Source organism: Oncorhynchus nerka, linkage group LG8 (genome assembly GCF_034236695.1).
Source record: "Oncorhynchus nerka isolate Pitt River linkage group LG8, Oner_Uvic_2.0, whole genome shotgun sequence".
Taxonomy (NCBI): Eukaryota; Metazoa; Chordata; class Actinopteri; order Salmoniformes; family Salmonidae; genus Oncorhynchus; species Oncorhynchus nerka.
This window is the reverse complement of record NC_088403.1, coordinates 33,325,208-33,339,340: the sequence shown is the minus strand read 5'-3', so window position 1 is coordinate 33,339,340 and position 14,133 is coordinate 33,325,208. Positions and strand designations below refer to the sequence as shown.

The following is a 14,133-nucleotide window of genomic DNA, read 5'->3' as shown; positions in this document are numbered from 1 at the left end:
ACATTGTCCCGCTCTTCTTTTCTGCCCCCTCTTCTTTCACTCTCTCCCCTCTCTATCTCGTAACCTTGGCAGTTTAAATACGACAATAGTAATATTTCCAGGCCAAGGTGTTTCAACAAATGTACTCTATCCAGCGTCAGATAAGGTCATTTGAGGCTAGGATTCAAAATGGCATAATGAATGAATCATTTGACCTCCTCTCCCCTCTCCCTCCATCTCCCTCCACAATGGAGAAAGAGCTCATGCACAACCGAAATATCAATATTTGAATAGTCCATACACTGTTAACACCCCATCAATCTCGCAAGCGCCACATTAGCATAACACACAATGGCAGCGGGTAGCAGGTGAACGTAGCGTAGCGCTCTTAGCGACGCCCATAATGGATTCACTGGGCTGGTTCCTTACGATGCTATTCAGCAGCATGTTTGCAGTAATCACAGTGATGTTATCAGGGACAATAGGCAGTGCCTCCATCTCCATTCAAATGGCATACATCCACCTCTCGCTCTTCTCTGCTCTGCTTTGGGAGAGAGACATGCAGAGATTTTAATAGAGACTAATTGTGTATTATATTTATATTTCCAGGCTTGTATTTTCCAGTCAGTCACTGTGTGGTGGTGATAATGTGTTGTTACAGGGATGTTATGTTTATATATATATCCCAGTATGTGTGTGGAGATTGATGGTCGATAATGGTCTCTCTCAGATTGTGGTGGGCTCCACTCAATTGCTCCTCGCCTCCTCCTGTCTCACCGGAAAGGCTGGAGGCGAGGGCTGTGGTTTGTCTCGGGGTGGTGGGGTGAGTTGAGGGGAGGTGAAGGAGGTGTGGAAGAGAGAGAGAGAGGGGAGAGAAAGACAAGATTGAAAGAGGGAGAGGGAGAAGGAGAGAGTATGGCACTCTCTCATCCCAAGATCCCATTTCCTCTGCGGATCTGAGTGTGATGGGTGTTCTGTCTGATAGGAGTGTGTGTGTCTGCATGTGTGTGTGATAGTAAGGATGTGTATCTGATATTAAAACCATAGCTTATGCTACAGGTTAGGATCATCAGCTCTAGCCAGCTGTAAAGCCAACTGTAGGAAGTAGAGCACAGCTGTAATGTGTCTACTGAGCTTTCAGATGCAGTGCGAACATACAGTAATCTCTTTCACCCAGACTGACCTGGGTTCTCCTCTCCTCCTCTCTCCTCCCCTCTCCTTTCCTCTATGTATGTGTATAAGAGTGTACTAAATATTAGGAACACCTTCCTAATATTGAGCAGCTGTCCCTTTTGCACTCAGAACAGCCTCAATTCGTCAGGGCATGAACTCCACAACGTGTCGAGTGTGTTCCACAGGGATGCTGGACCATGTCGACTCCAATGCTTCCCACAGTTGTGTCAAGTTGGCTGGATGTCCTGTGTGGTGGACCATTCTTGATACATATGGGAAACTGTTGAGTGTAACAAACCCAGCAGCGTTGCAGTGTTTGACACACTCAAACCGGTGTGCCTGGCACCTACTACCATTCCCCGTTCAGGGGAACTTCAAACATTTGTCTTGCCCATTCACCCTCCGATTGACACACATACAAAATCCATGAAACATCCTTTTTTAACCTGTCTCCTCCCCTTCAATCTACCCTGATTGAAGTGGATCATAGCTTTCACCTGGGCAGACTATGTCACAGAAAGAGCAGATGTTCCTGAAGCTGGGTTATGCTTTGTGGGCTTGTCTGAAGCGCAGGTTAGTCTTTTTGTCAGTCATCTTTTTGGAAGCAGCTCTGCAGAGTGGTCACTAACTAGCACAGCCACAAAGTCATACAATCTGGTTTTAAACCTAATCCTAACCTTAACCCTAACCACACTGCTAACCCTAATGCCTAACCCAAACCTTAAATGAAGACCCCAAAGCACATTTTTGTTTTCTTGAATTTTTACAATATGGCCAATTTCGACTTTGCAGATGGCCCATCTAGCGGAAATTGCTCAGTTCTGCCTCCAAGACAAGACTCATGACAATAAGCAGGCAGAGGGGATGGGAATGTGTGTGACCTCCTTGGCTGCTGTAGCTAGAAATCCCTCCAATTCACTAGGGGATGAATCTACCTAGAAGGCACAGATGGGGAGAAAAATAGAGAGGGATGAGGAGGAAAGGAAAACTGTCTAAACCCAGGCTTGTAGATGACCTTCAGCACCACGGCACCTCAGTCATTCAGGTGTGACTGGACTCCAAAATACAGCATATCCCCCCACTCAGCACCTGACACCCCTCTCCTAGATCCTCTCTATTTCCCCTTCACTTCTTCTTCTCCTTGGCCAGAGGATCAGAGGGAGATTGATCTGACTCATCAAAACTATTGATAACATGATCTGAGCATTGAAAGCCCGTTGGCATTAGGGCTTCCTATAGATGCAGTAACATTGCTCTCTCTCGGTCTCTGGGTGGTGTCAAGTATCCTGCTCGGTGCCAGGAGTTTAATCTCCTCTGTTCTCTCAGTACCTCTCCATTCTCCCCCTCTCCAGCTTTTCGCCCTCTCTCCCTCTTCTTCCACCCACTCCCTCTCAACCTCTCTGCTCTGCTCTTCTCATCCTCTACCCCTTCTCCCCCACCCTCTTTCCTCTCCTCTCCTCTCCTCTCCTCTCCTCTCCTCTCCTCTCCTCTCCTCTCCTCTCCTCTCCTCTCCTCTCCTCTCCTCTCCTCTCCTCTCCTCTCCTCTCCTCTCCTCTCCTCTCCTCTCCTCTCCTCTCAGCACAGAGATCTCTCCCCTGTGCCTTTCCTCTCCTCTCCTCTCCTCACAGCACACAGATCTCTCCCCTGTGCCTTTCCTCTCCTCTCCTCACAGCACACAGATCTCTCCCCCGTGCCTTTCCTCTACCTCTCTCCGTCTCTCAGCGCACAGAAAGAGGCTGACATCAGCCAGTGTGCTCTGATGATGACAAGACTCCACATTCCTCCCCAGACACACAGACCTACTGTCAGAGAGGGAGGGAGAGAGAGGAACAGGGAGAGGGATAGAGAGAGGGAGCGAGAGAGAGTTAGATGGAGGGAGAGAGAGAGATGGAGAGACAGAGAGATATGAAGATTTTCTGTTTGATGCAGACACGCACAGACACAAAAACAAAGACACACACACTCACCACTCTCGCTGTACACACACACATGCACAAGCACAACACAGAGGCACACATGCCAAACGCACACACACACACCAATTGCACCAGCTACTTCAAAGGCCCATGCTCCTCACCCCGGGGCTTGTAGCTAAGTGTGGCTCGGAAGTAAACTTTTATCCTTTTATAAACCAATGTGAGTGTTTAGAGCCGCGCTAATGATGTTTGTGTGTGTGTGTGAGAGAGAGGATGCTCAACTGCCTTGTTTGTGTGTGTATGTGTGTTGATGTTTGTGTGTGTGTGTCTGTGTTTGTCTCTGTGTGTTTTTATCCATGTGTGTGTGTGTGTTTGTGTGGATGTGTTTGCATGTTTGTGTATGTGTTGATCAGTGGAGGCTCCTCAGAGGAGGAATTGGAGGACCATCCTCATCAGTGAATTTGATAAAGTAAAATATATATATATATATATTCACGTCACCAAATAATTGATTAACACACTGTTTTGCAATGGTCTACATTTTGCAATGGTCTACATCTCTGTGGGGTAGCACCATGGTGTAGCCGGAAGGACAGCTAGCATCCGTCCTCCTCTTGGTGCATTGACTTCAATACAACACCTATGAGGATCTTGGTTCTCACCCCTTTCCATAGACTTACACAGTAATTATGACAACTTCCAGAGGACGTCCTCCAACCTATCAGAGCTCTTGCAGCATGTTGTCCACCAATCAAAATATCAGAAAATGAATATAGTACTGAAAGCATAAGCTACAGCTAGCTAGCACTGCAGTGCATAAAATGTGGTGAGTAGTTGACTCAGAGAGAAAGTAAATTAATTTATTCAAAAATGAAGGAGAAGCAAGAGAGAGTGTCATTTTTTTAAACTTTCAGTTTCACTTACTTAGCTAGCAAATGCAGCTGACTAGTTGTTACTCATGTATGCGGCTCAAACAGAGGGATGCTATGCTAGCTAGCTGGTTATGAGTATCCAACACAACACTGAAATTCTTCCACATAAAGGTAAGCTGTTGGTTTTATTCATTTATTGTGAGAGGAGGAGAGTGTATAGAAGCCAGAATGAATACAACGTGGCTGTTATGATCAGGGGTGTATTCATTCCGCCAATTCTGTTGACAAACGTTTCTTAAAACGGAAGCAAACGAAACAGGGATACATACCTGAATTTATCCAATAGAAACTCTTGTTTTGCAACTGTTGTGCTAATGATTACTCTCTAGATAAGCTAGATGCAGGCAAGAGTGTACAAGGCGGTATTGAATGTGTCATCTCCAATTTTTCTCTCGACCTGTGTGCGCCTACGTTGTAAACTTCCATTCATAGGTTGCAGCAACCTCATGATGGGTATTGAGAAAATGTGAGTATCATGTAGTAGCCTAAACCCATCAATGTTATATTGAACTGGGTGGATGGAATATGAATGACAGTCATCCAACATGCTGTAATTGTCACGATCGTCATAATGGACGGACCAAGGTGCAGCGTGAGTTGAGTTCCACATACTTTATTTAACAGTGAAACTACAAAATAAACAATAAACATAACCTGAGTGTGAACGCCGTAGTGCAACAAAACACTAACACAAACAGTATCCAACAAAAGCAGGTGGTAAAAAGGGCTACCTAAATATGATCCCCAATTAGAGGTAACGATTACCAGCTGCCTCTAATTGGGAACTATACAAACCACCAACATAGAAATACAAATGCTAGAAACCCCTCCAGTCACGCTCTGACCTATACACCATAGAGAACCCAGAGGGCTCTCTACGGTTAGGGCGTGACAGTAATAGAAATAAGGCCATGCTCATGAACAAAACAATCGTCCTCTGACCGCCACTGGTGTTGATGTTTTTGTGTGGGAGAGAGAGGAAATGCAGCTGCTACCAGGCAGAGAAAAACATCAAGCACTCACAGCAGAATTATATGCTATAAAGGTATGCATTAAGGTGTCTGTAATAGAGTACATGTGGCAAGAATGTAGATGTTAAAAAACCTCTCTGGGATCGGCCAATAGCCAGGGAAAATGCAGAGCGCCAAATTCAAATAAAATACTATAAAAATCAAACTTTCATTAAATCACACATGTAAGATACCAAATTAAAGCTACACTCGTTGTGAATCCAGCCAACATGTCAGATTTCAAAAACGCTTTTTGGCGAAAGCAAAAGATGCTATTATCTGATGATAGCACAACAGTAAACGATGAGAGAGTAGCATATTTCAACTGCAGGCGCGACACAAAACGCAGGAATAAAATATAAATCATGCCTTACGTTTGACGAGCTTCTTTTATTGGCACTCCAATATGTCCCATAAACATCACAAATGGTCCTTTTGTTCGATTAATTCCATTCATATATATCCAAAATATCAATTTATTTGGCACGTTTGATCCAGAAAAACACTGGTTCCAACTTGACCAACGTCACTACAAAATATCTCAAAGGTTACCTGTAAACTTTTCCAAAACATTTCAAACTATTTTTGTAATACAACTTTAGGTATTTTTAAACGTAAATAATCGATAAAATTGAAGACGGGATGATCTGTGTTCAATACAGGAAGACAACAAACTAAAGCATGCTTTCTGTCTTGCGCCTCTATCAAACAGTACACATGACGTGACACTTGTTCAAGATGGCCGTACTTCTTCATTACACAAAGGATTAACCTCAACCAATTTCTAAAGACTGGTGACATCCAGTGGAAGCGGCAGGAACTGCAAACAAGTCCCTCAGAAAATTGGTTTCCCAATTAAAATACATTGAATAGACAGTGACCTCAAAAAAAATCTGAATGGTTTGTCCTCAGGGTTTTGCCTGCTACATAAGTTTTGTTATTCACAGACATGATTCAAACAGTTTTAGAAACGTCAGTGTTTTCTATCCAAATCTACTAATGATATGCTTATCTTATATTCTGGGGATGAGTAGCAGGAAGTTGAATTTGGGCACGCTATTTATCCAAAAGTGAAAATGCTGCCCCCTATCCCGAAGAAGTTATTAATAAGTGGATTTGTAAAAAAAAAAATATATATTTTTTACAATGGTGGGGGAGTGCCAAGATGGAGAAACAGCGGCTTCAACACATGCTATCTGTCATCTAGTGTATATATAAATAATTGGTTAAAACATCAAGATTAGGCCCTCATTCCGAATTGTTAAGGTAAGGGTTAAGGTTTGCGATAAGGCAGTGGTTCCCAAACATTTTAGATTTCTGTACCCCTTCAAACATTCAACCTCCAGCTGCACCAGGGTCAGTACACTCTCAAATGTTGTTTTTTTCCATTATTGTAAGCCTGCCACACACACACACTATACGATACATTTATTAAACATAAGAATACGTGTGAGTATTTGTCACAAACCGGCTCGTGGGAAGTGACAAAGAGCTCTTATAGGACCAGGGTACAAATAATAATATAATAATAATCGATCATTTTGCTATTTATTTAACCGTCTTACATATAAAACCTTATTTGTTCATCGAAAATTGTGAATAACGAGAAGGGTGTGCTTGAAAGGATGCACATAACTCTGCAATGTTGGGTTGTATTGGAGAGAGTCTCAGTCTTAAATGATTTTCCACACACAGTCTGTGCCTGTATTTCATTTTCATGCTAGTGAGGGCCGAGAATCCACTCTCCATAGGTACTTGGTTGCAAAGGGCATCAGTGTCTTATCAGCACGATTTGCCAGGATTCTCTGATACAGAAATCTGACAGTGGCTTCGAATTATATTCAATTTTCACAGAACTGCTTGTTGCAACTTCGATGAGGCTCTCTTGTTCAGATATCGGTAAGTGGACTGGAGGCAGGGCATGAAAGGGATAACGAATCCAGTTGTTTGTGTCATCCGTTTCTGGAAAGTACCTGTGTAATTGTGCACCCAACTCACTCCGGTGCTTCGCTATGTCACATTTGACATTGTCCGTAAGCTTGAGTTAATTTGCACACAAAAATCATACAATGATGTAAAGACCTGTGTGTTGTCCTTGTTAATGCAGACAGAGAAGAGCTCCAACTTGTTTATCATAGCTTCAATTTTGTCCCGCACATTGAATATACGGTGGGGAGAACAAGTATTTGATACACTGCCGATTTTGCAGGTTTTCCAGGATCTCTGTATGTATCAACCTTAGGCCTGGATACATGATTAGCCTAGTTATAACAAGTTGTTTGGTAGGATTGGTTCTACATGGATGTCTGTCTGTCTGTGCATTAAATGGTTTGACACCTCATCAAGTACATGATGCTGTCTGTCTGTCTGTCTGTCTGTCTGCTGCAGACGTTTCATGTTAACGAACATCTGGTGTATGTGTGTGGTATGATCTTTGTTTGATGTGTGCGTGATGGATGTGTGTGTGACGTTGGATGCTCTTAGATGCTGTTAGATGTCTGGCAAAAGAACACATTTTATTATCCTTGCCTATATGTCAGCTGAAGATGAGTGGGCTGCATAGACAGCTTTCCTAATTGAGTGTGTGTGGGTGGACTTATGTAGGTGGTGCTTCTCTGAATGTATTATTTGTAAATCTGTGACTGCAGCATCTGTGTTTGTACGAGTGTGTGTCCATCTGTGCCGGTATATGTGGTGGGTAGCTTCAGCCATTCAGAGAAGGTCTGAGAGAGCTTGCAGTGGCACAGACCCATCATGCTGTGTGTGTGTGTGTGTGTGTGTGTGTGTGTGTGTGTGTGTGTGTGTGTGTGTGTGTGTGTGTGTGTGTGTGTGTGTGTGTGTGTGTGTGTGTGTGTGTGTGTGTGTGTGTGTGTGTGTGTGTGTGTGTGTGTGTGTGTGTGTGTGTGTGTGTGTGTGTGTGTGTGTCAGTGTGATTGTGGAGGTGTCCCACAATCAGGCTGAGAGAGAAATGAGAAGTGCTCGGGTTTTGGAGAGCAATGTCTCGTAATGAATGATTTATCAGCAGCACAGCTCCTGCCTCTCTCCTCTCCTCTACACACACGCACAGGCACACGCTCACACCACACATTCACAGCTACAAAATGCCTGGTCACCTCGGCAGCTAGCGCTTTGAAGCTAACATTATTCGGCATTCTGCTTAGTGGGAGGGGAACCCCGGTCAGGTGATAGGAAGCCTTTTGCCTTTTGGTAGGCCGTCATTGTAAATAAGAATGTATTCTTAACTGGCTTGCCTAGTTAAATAAAAATAAATAAATAAAAAGAGGAGCTGTTTGAAGTCCGGCCTCCCAGCAGGTAGGATCACTCCTAGTGATGTCACAGCAGGAAGAACACAGACACGCACACACACACACACACACACACACACACACACACACACACACACACACACACACACACACACACACACACACACACACACACACACACACACACACACACACACAGGCTAGCATGCATGTTGTGCACGCATATAGAGGTGAATCCTTCAGAAGGGTATAAAATAATTATATTCTCTCTGTCTGAACAAAATGTTTTATACTTTAACATAATTACATTGATAGGTGAGATAACAGAGAATAGAACAGAAATTGACTTTTATAAAACTGTCCAATAAGTCACACAAGGTTGAGTTGTGATTCGCTGTTTTTATTTTGGAGATGAACAGCTTCTCTCTAAAACCAGATTGTTCTGCCTGTGTCAAAAACAAACCAGAAGCAGAGTGAGAGGCACACGCAAACACACACACACACGTGCACGCACGCACACACACTCGTGCACACACACACGTGCACGCACGCACGCGCACACACACACACACAGACATACATACACACACACGGGTCAACTACTGCTGCAGGAGTGGGTTTTAAGACTGAGAAATTATGGAGGAGAGAGAGCAGGGGGAGATAAAAGACAAACAGGAATGTAGAGCATTCTTAATTCTCATCAGCATTCTTAATTCAATATGTTAGTGGGGTAATGGAACGGGGAAAAAACGAATTGGGAGAGCGAGTTCATTATCCTGGGAAGAAATAATGTGATCCAGCGTTGGGAAACCGGTTGGATGTAATTATCATTGAATAGAAGCACGTTACACTCCTGATAAAGACCTTAGCTATACAGTTGAAGTCGGAAGTTTACATACACTTATGTTGGAGCATTAAAACTCATTTTTCAACCACTCCATACATTTCTTGTTAACAAACTATAGTTTTGGCAAGTCGGTTAGGACATCGACTTAGTGCATGACACAAGTAATTTTTCCAACAATTGTTGATAGACAGATTATTTCACTTATACCACAATTCCAGTGGGTCAGAAGTTTACATACACTAAGTTGAGTGTGCCTTTAAACATCTTGGATAATTCCAGAAATTATGTCATTAGAAGCTTCTGATAGGCTAATTGACATCATTTGAGTCAATCGGAGGTGTACCTGTGGATGTATTTCAAGGCCTACCTTCAAACTCAGTGCCTCTTTGCTTGACATCATGGGAAAATCAAAAGAAATCAGACAAGACCTCAGAAAACAAATTGTAGACCTCCACAAGTCTGGTTCATCCTTGGGAGCAATTTCCAAATGCCTGAAGGTACCACGTTCATCTGTACAAACAATAGTACACAAGCATAAACACCATTGGACCACTGAGCCGTCATACCGCTCAGGAAGGAGATGCGTTCTGTCTCCTAGAGATGAATGTACTTTGGTGCGAAAAGTGCAAATCAAGCCCAGAACAAAAGCAAAGGACCTTGTGAAGATGCTGGAGGAAACGGGTACAAAAATATCTATATCCACAGTAAAACCAGTCCCTATATCGACATAACCTGAAAGGCCTCTCAGCAAGGTAAAAGCCACTGCTCCAAAACCACCATAAAAATGCCAGACTACGGTTTGCAACTGCACATGGGGACGAAGATCGTACTTTTTGGAGAAATATCCTCTTGTCTGATGAAACAAAAATATAACTCTTTGGCCATAATGACCATCGTTATATTTGGAGGAAAAAGGGGGATGCTTGCAAGCCGAAGAACACCATCCCAACAGTGAAGCATGGGGGTGGCAGCATCATGTTGTTGGGGTGCTTTGCTGCAGGAGGGACTGGTGCACCTCACAAAATAGATGGCATCTCTACTATTATTCTGACATTTCACATTCTTAAAATAAAGTGGTGATCCTAACTGACCTAAAACAGGGAATTTTTACTTGGATTAAATGTCAGGAATTGTGAAAAAATGAGTTGAAATGTATTTGGCTGTGTATGTAAACCTCCGACTTCAACTGTATATCTTCCTGATCGCGGGAGGTGAGATGGACTTTTCATAAAGCACTGATAATCATATGATTAATGATATGCAGAGAAGGAGACGGCTGTTGGAGTAGCAAGCCTGCAGAGTATGTTTCAATTAATTCAATAACTAACTCCCACAACATCATCCACTGGGGTGATATGATGCTAGATATGTGTGTTTACTGCCTCAACTTCTACCCAGAGTCTAGTCAGTCTCTGTATGTACACAAACTCCCACTGTGAAACATATTCCTGTATTGATTTTCTCAGTAGCTTGTTAGTGTTTTTCACTTGGAGTTGTGTGTCTGTAGGGCAGGTGCCCTGACCGCTAGGCCGCTGTAGTGGCGCCGGTGTCACCACCAGGGTGCACTACAATACTCTGAGTCATCCACCTCTCTCTCTCTCTCTCTCTCTCTCTCTCTCTCTCTCTCTCTCTCTCTCTCTCTCTCTCTCTCTCTCTCTCTCTCTCTCTCTCTGATGTTCTTGGTGTGCTTGATGTGCTTGGTACTCGATGGGGTTTGTGTGTTCATAGAAAACTCACACTGGTCCCCTACATGTCGACGATAACAAGTACCATCCATTAGAAAAAGAAGCGTTTGAAAGTTAACTCTGGCTGCATAATAATTTGTTTTTCTTTGATAGACAGTTTTTCGGCACACGAAAGAGCAATTTTTCAGTTCTTGGAAATCTGGACCAGTTTTTGAGAGCGTGAATGAGAGAAATGAATGGTAATTGAATTGGCAAAGAGGCTGAGTTTATTCAGAGTGTAATGACTATGGTTAGTTCTCATGAGAGAGGAGTTGAGAGATGGGTTTGAAGGAAGAGACAAAACAGGCAAGTGACTTACAGGACAAAAATGGAATAATATTGTCTTTCAAAATACAATTTGTTGGAATTTGTCTGTTCATAATTGTTGGTTGAAGGGTCAAATAATTTGACCTGGAAGATACAACTTTAATAGTGCCGTGATGAGGCAGATGCTTTGTCTGTTTTTGGGAACCCTTGTCCTCTATGGGACAGTTATTAATGACCTATCAATCCCCAGTACAACACATTGCGTAGCCCTATTATGAGACCGACTGCAGTGAGGAGCAACAGAACAGAAGCAGGCCTGTTGGAGGGTGTCTCACACCAACCATTATTCTAGAGAGGGCATTAATTTGGTGCTAATTAGTATTTTTCTACGGGATTGTGTGTGTGTGTGTGTGTGTGTGTGTGTGTGCGTGTGTGAGTGGAGAGAACGCTGCTTTGATTAAGTACAGTAATACAGAGCTCTGCAGACACTACAGATGTTCATTTAATGGCCTGGAACTTAATGAGACTGGCTGAGGAGACTCCACACACACACACACACACACACACACACTCCCCCATATCACGTTTCAAGGCTTATTATACGACACTACACTGTGAGTTATTAACAGCAACATTAAATATGAAATATGGCTGTGTGTGTGTATGTCCGCTCCAATATGTCCTGTCACGCTGTGTTTGTGTAAATCCTGGTTCTGTGTGCTGGCGGGAAGGCAACAGGCTGCCACTTCACGATCAGGGACGTGACCAACAACACTATTAGCTCTCTTTTGTCTTTCTCTGTCACAGCAGTGGGAGCCACAATGCTGTTTACGATGTTCTCATATTGATGAGGATGATTCAGATACTAATATATTCTCTCTCTCTCTCTCTCCCTCCCCTCTCTCCCTCTAGGTGGGGTGTGTATAGCCCAGTCTCTGAAGATCCCGCGTGAACCCAAGCCAGGGGAGTTCGATAAGATCATCATGCGTCTGCTGGAGACGTCCAATGCCAGGGCTGTCATTATGTTCGCCAACGAGGACGACATACGGTATGTCGTATAGCCCCCCCCCCCCCCCAAAAAACAAAAACACACGACTACACCTCTATAACCTATCCCTACACCACTACACACACACCCTTGTACCTTTCTACCCCTGTATACCAGGTGTCTGTCGTAAACTCCAGTCATCACTCCTCTCTCCCTCTATCTCCCCTTCCCCTTTCTCTTCCCTCCTCTCCCTACCCCCTTTCTCCCTCCTATCTCTCTCTCAGGCGTATCCTGAACGCGGCCAAGCACAACAACCAGACTGGTCACTTCCTGTGGGTGGGGTCAGACAGCTGGGGCTCCAAGATCTCTCCTGTGATTGGCCAGGAGCGGGTGGCTGAGGGAGCCGTTACCATCCTGCCCAAACGAGCCTCCGTGGACGGTACAGACAGAATTCATTTTAGATGATAGTGTTTTGAGGGGAAAGAGTTAAAAACACAGTATACCCTCAACAAGGTTGACATCACATCATACCAGATGTTTACAGGTCTGTATTTACGTGTTATGTCACTCACTGACCCCTCCTCTACCCCCCCTCCCCTTCACTCTCCTCTCCTCTTCCCCCTCCTCTTCTCCTGCCTCTCCTCTGTCCTCTCTCCCTTCCTCTCTTCCTTCCTCATCCTCTCCCCCACAGCGTTTGACCGTTACTTCCGGAGCCGCTCTCTGTCCAACAACAGGAGGAACGTGTGGTTCGCTGAGTTCTGGGAGGAAAACTTTGGCTGCAAGCTGGGGATGCATGGCAAGCGCCCCGGAAGCCCCAAGAAATGCACAGGCAAGATACCATGGCAATGGAGCACAGGAGAATGGGTATTGGCTCAGTACAGTGGTGAAGGGTGGGTAGTGTAGGCCAGGAATAGTAGTAAAGCAGAGGAGTATGGGTAATGTAGGCTGGCAGAAGAATTAATGCCCTATAATCATCCCTAGACAGGCTACTTAATATTAACTCTGTTCACACGTCATTGAGCATGGATAGCTTTACTCTCTGAGGAGAATGGTTTGTTCTATATGAACACCCGCTGTGTGCTCAGAGCTCTGTGCAAATGACATGAAATGATATGCAGAGTACAGTAGAGCCCCCTGGCTCGTCCTGCATGGATGAGTCTGGAGAGAAGTGTGTGTGACAGTGTGTGTACACAGTCTGTGCAGTTTGGGCTTGTAGAACAGTGTTTGTTGGTGTGTATAACTGTGTGTGAAATAGTGTGTGACAGTGTGTGTTCACAGTCTGTGCAGTGTGGGCTTGTAGAATGGTGTGTGTGTGTGTGTGTGTGTGTGTGTGTGTGTGTGTATCAGTGACAATATGTGTATCGGTGTATTCCTTCTCACATCTATGCGCTCTCTTCCTCTCACATTTTCAGCTGTATGTGACCGGGCTAAATAACCTTTCCAAGCCAAATCATAACCGCTACACACAGCCTATATCGTTGTCCCCATATTAGCTAAAGAAATGTCATAGTCAACATAGCTAATAGAACTAACGCGTCAGTAAACAAACCCACTACAATCATGCAGTGATGTTACAGTGCACAGTCAGTATGCAGTTTAGCAGTTACACTGGCGGGCCCCGGTGGCAATACATTTGTAAAACCAAAAGCTTACCATGACTTGGAAGAGTCCCCCCCCACACACACACCCATTCTTCCACACTGCTAATCTCTTTTATTATCTATGCATAGTCACTTTACCTCTACCTACATGTACAGTACCAGTCAAAAGTTTGGACACCTACCGTACTCATAAAAGGGTTTTTCTTTATTTGTACTATTTTCTACATTGTGGAATAACAGTGAAGACTTCAGAAATATTAAATAACACATATGGAATCATGTAGTAACCAAAAAGGTGTTAAACAAATCAAAATATATTGTATATTTGCGATTCTTCAAAGTAGCCAACCTTTGCCTTGATGACAGCTTTGCACTTTTGGGGAATAGGTTGTGTTAGTGTTTGCAGCATGTATCAGTGTATTGTAGCCAG

General features: G+C 43.9%; 1 protein-coding gene across 1 annotated transcript in view; it reads left to right on the top strand.

Annotated features, from left to right (window-relative positions):
* Window positions 1–14,133, top strand: part of LOC115121707 (metabotropic glutamate receptor 8-like) — a 334,747-nt gene that overhangs the window by 196,100 nt on the left and 124,514 nt on the right. Inside the window, 3 exon segments of the mRNA XM_065021713.1 lie at window positions 12,027–12,162; window positions 12,387–12,541; window positions 12,794–12,931. Coding sequence (XP_064877785.1) covers window positions 12,027–12,162; window positions 12,387–12,541; window positions 12,794–12,931 — 429 coding nt within the window.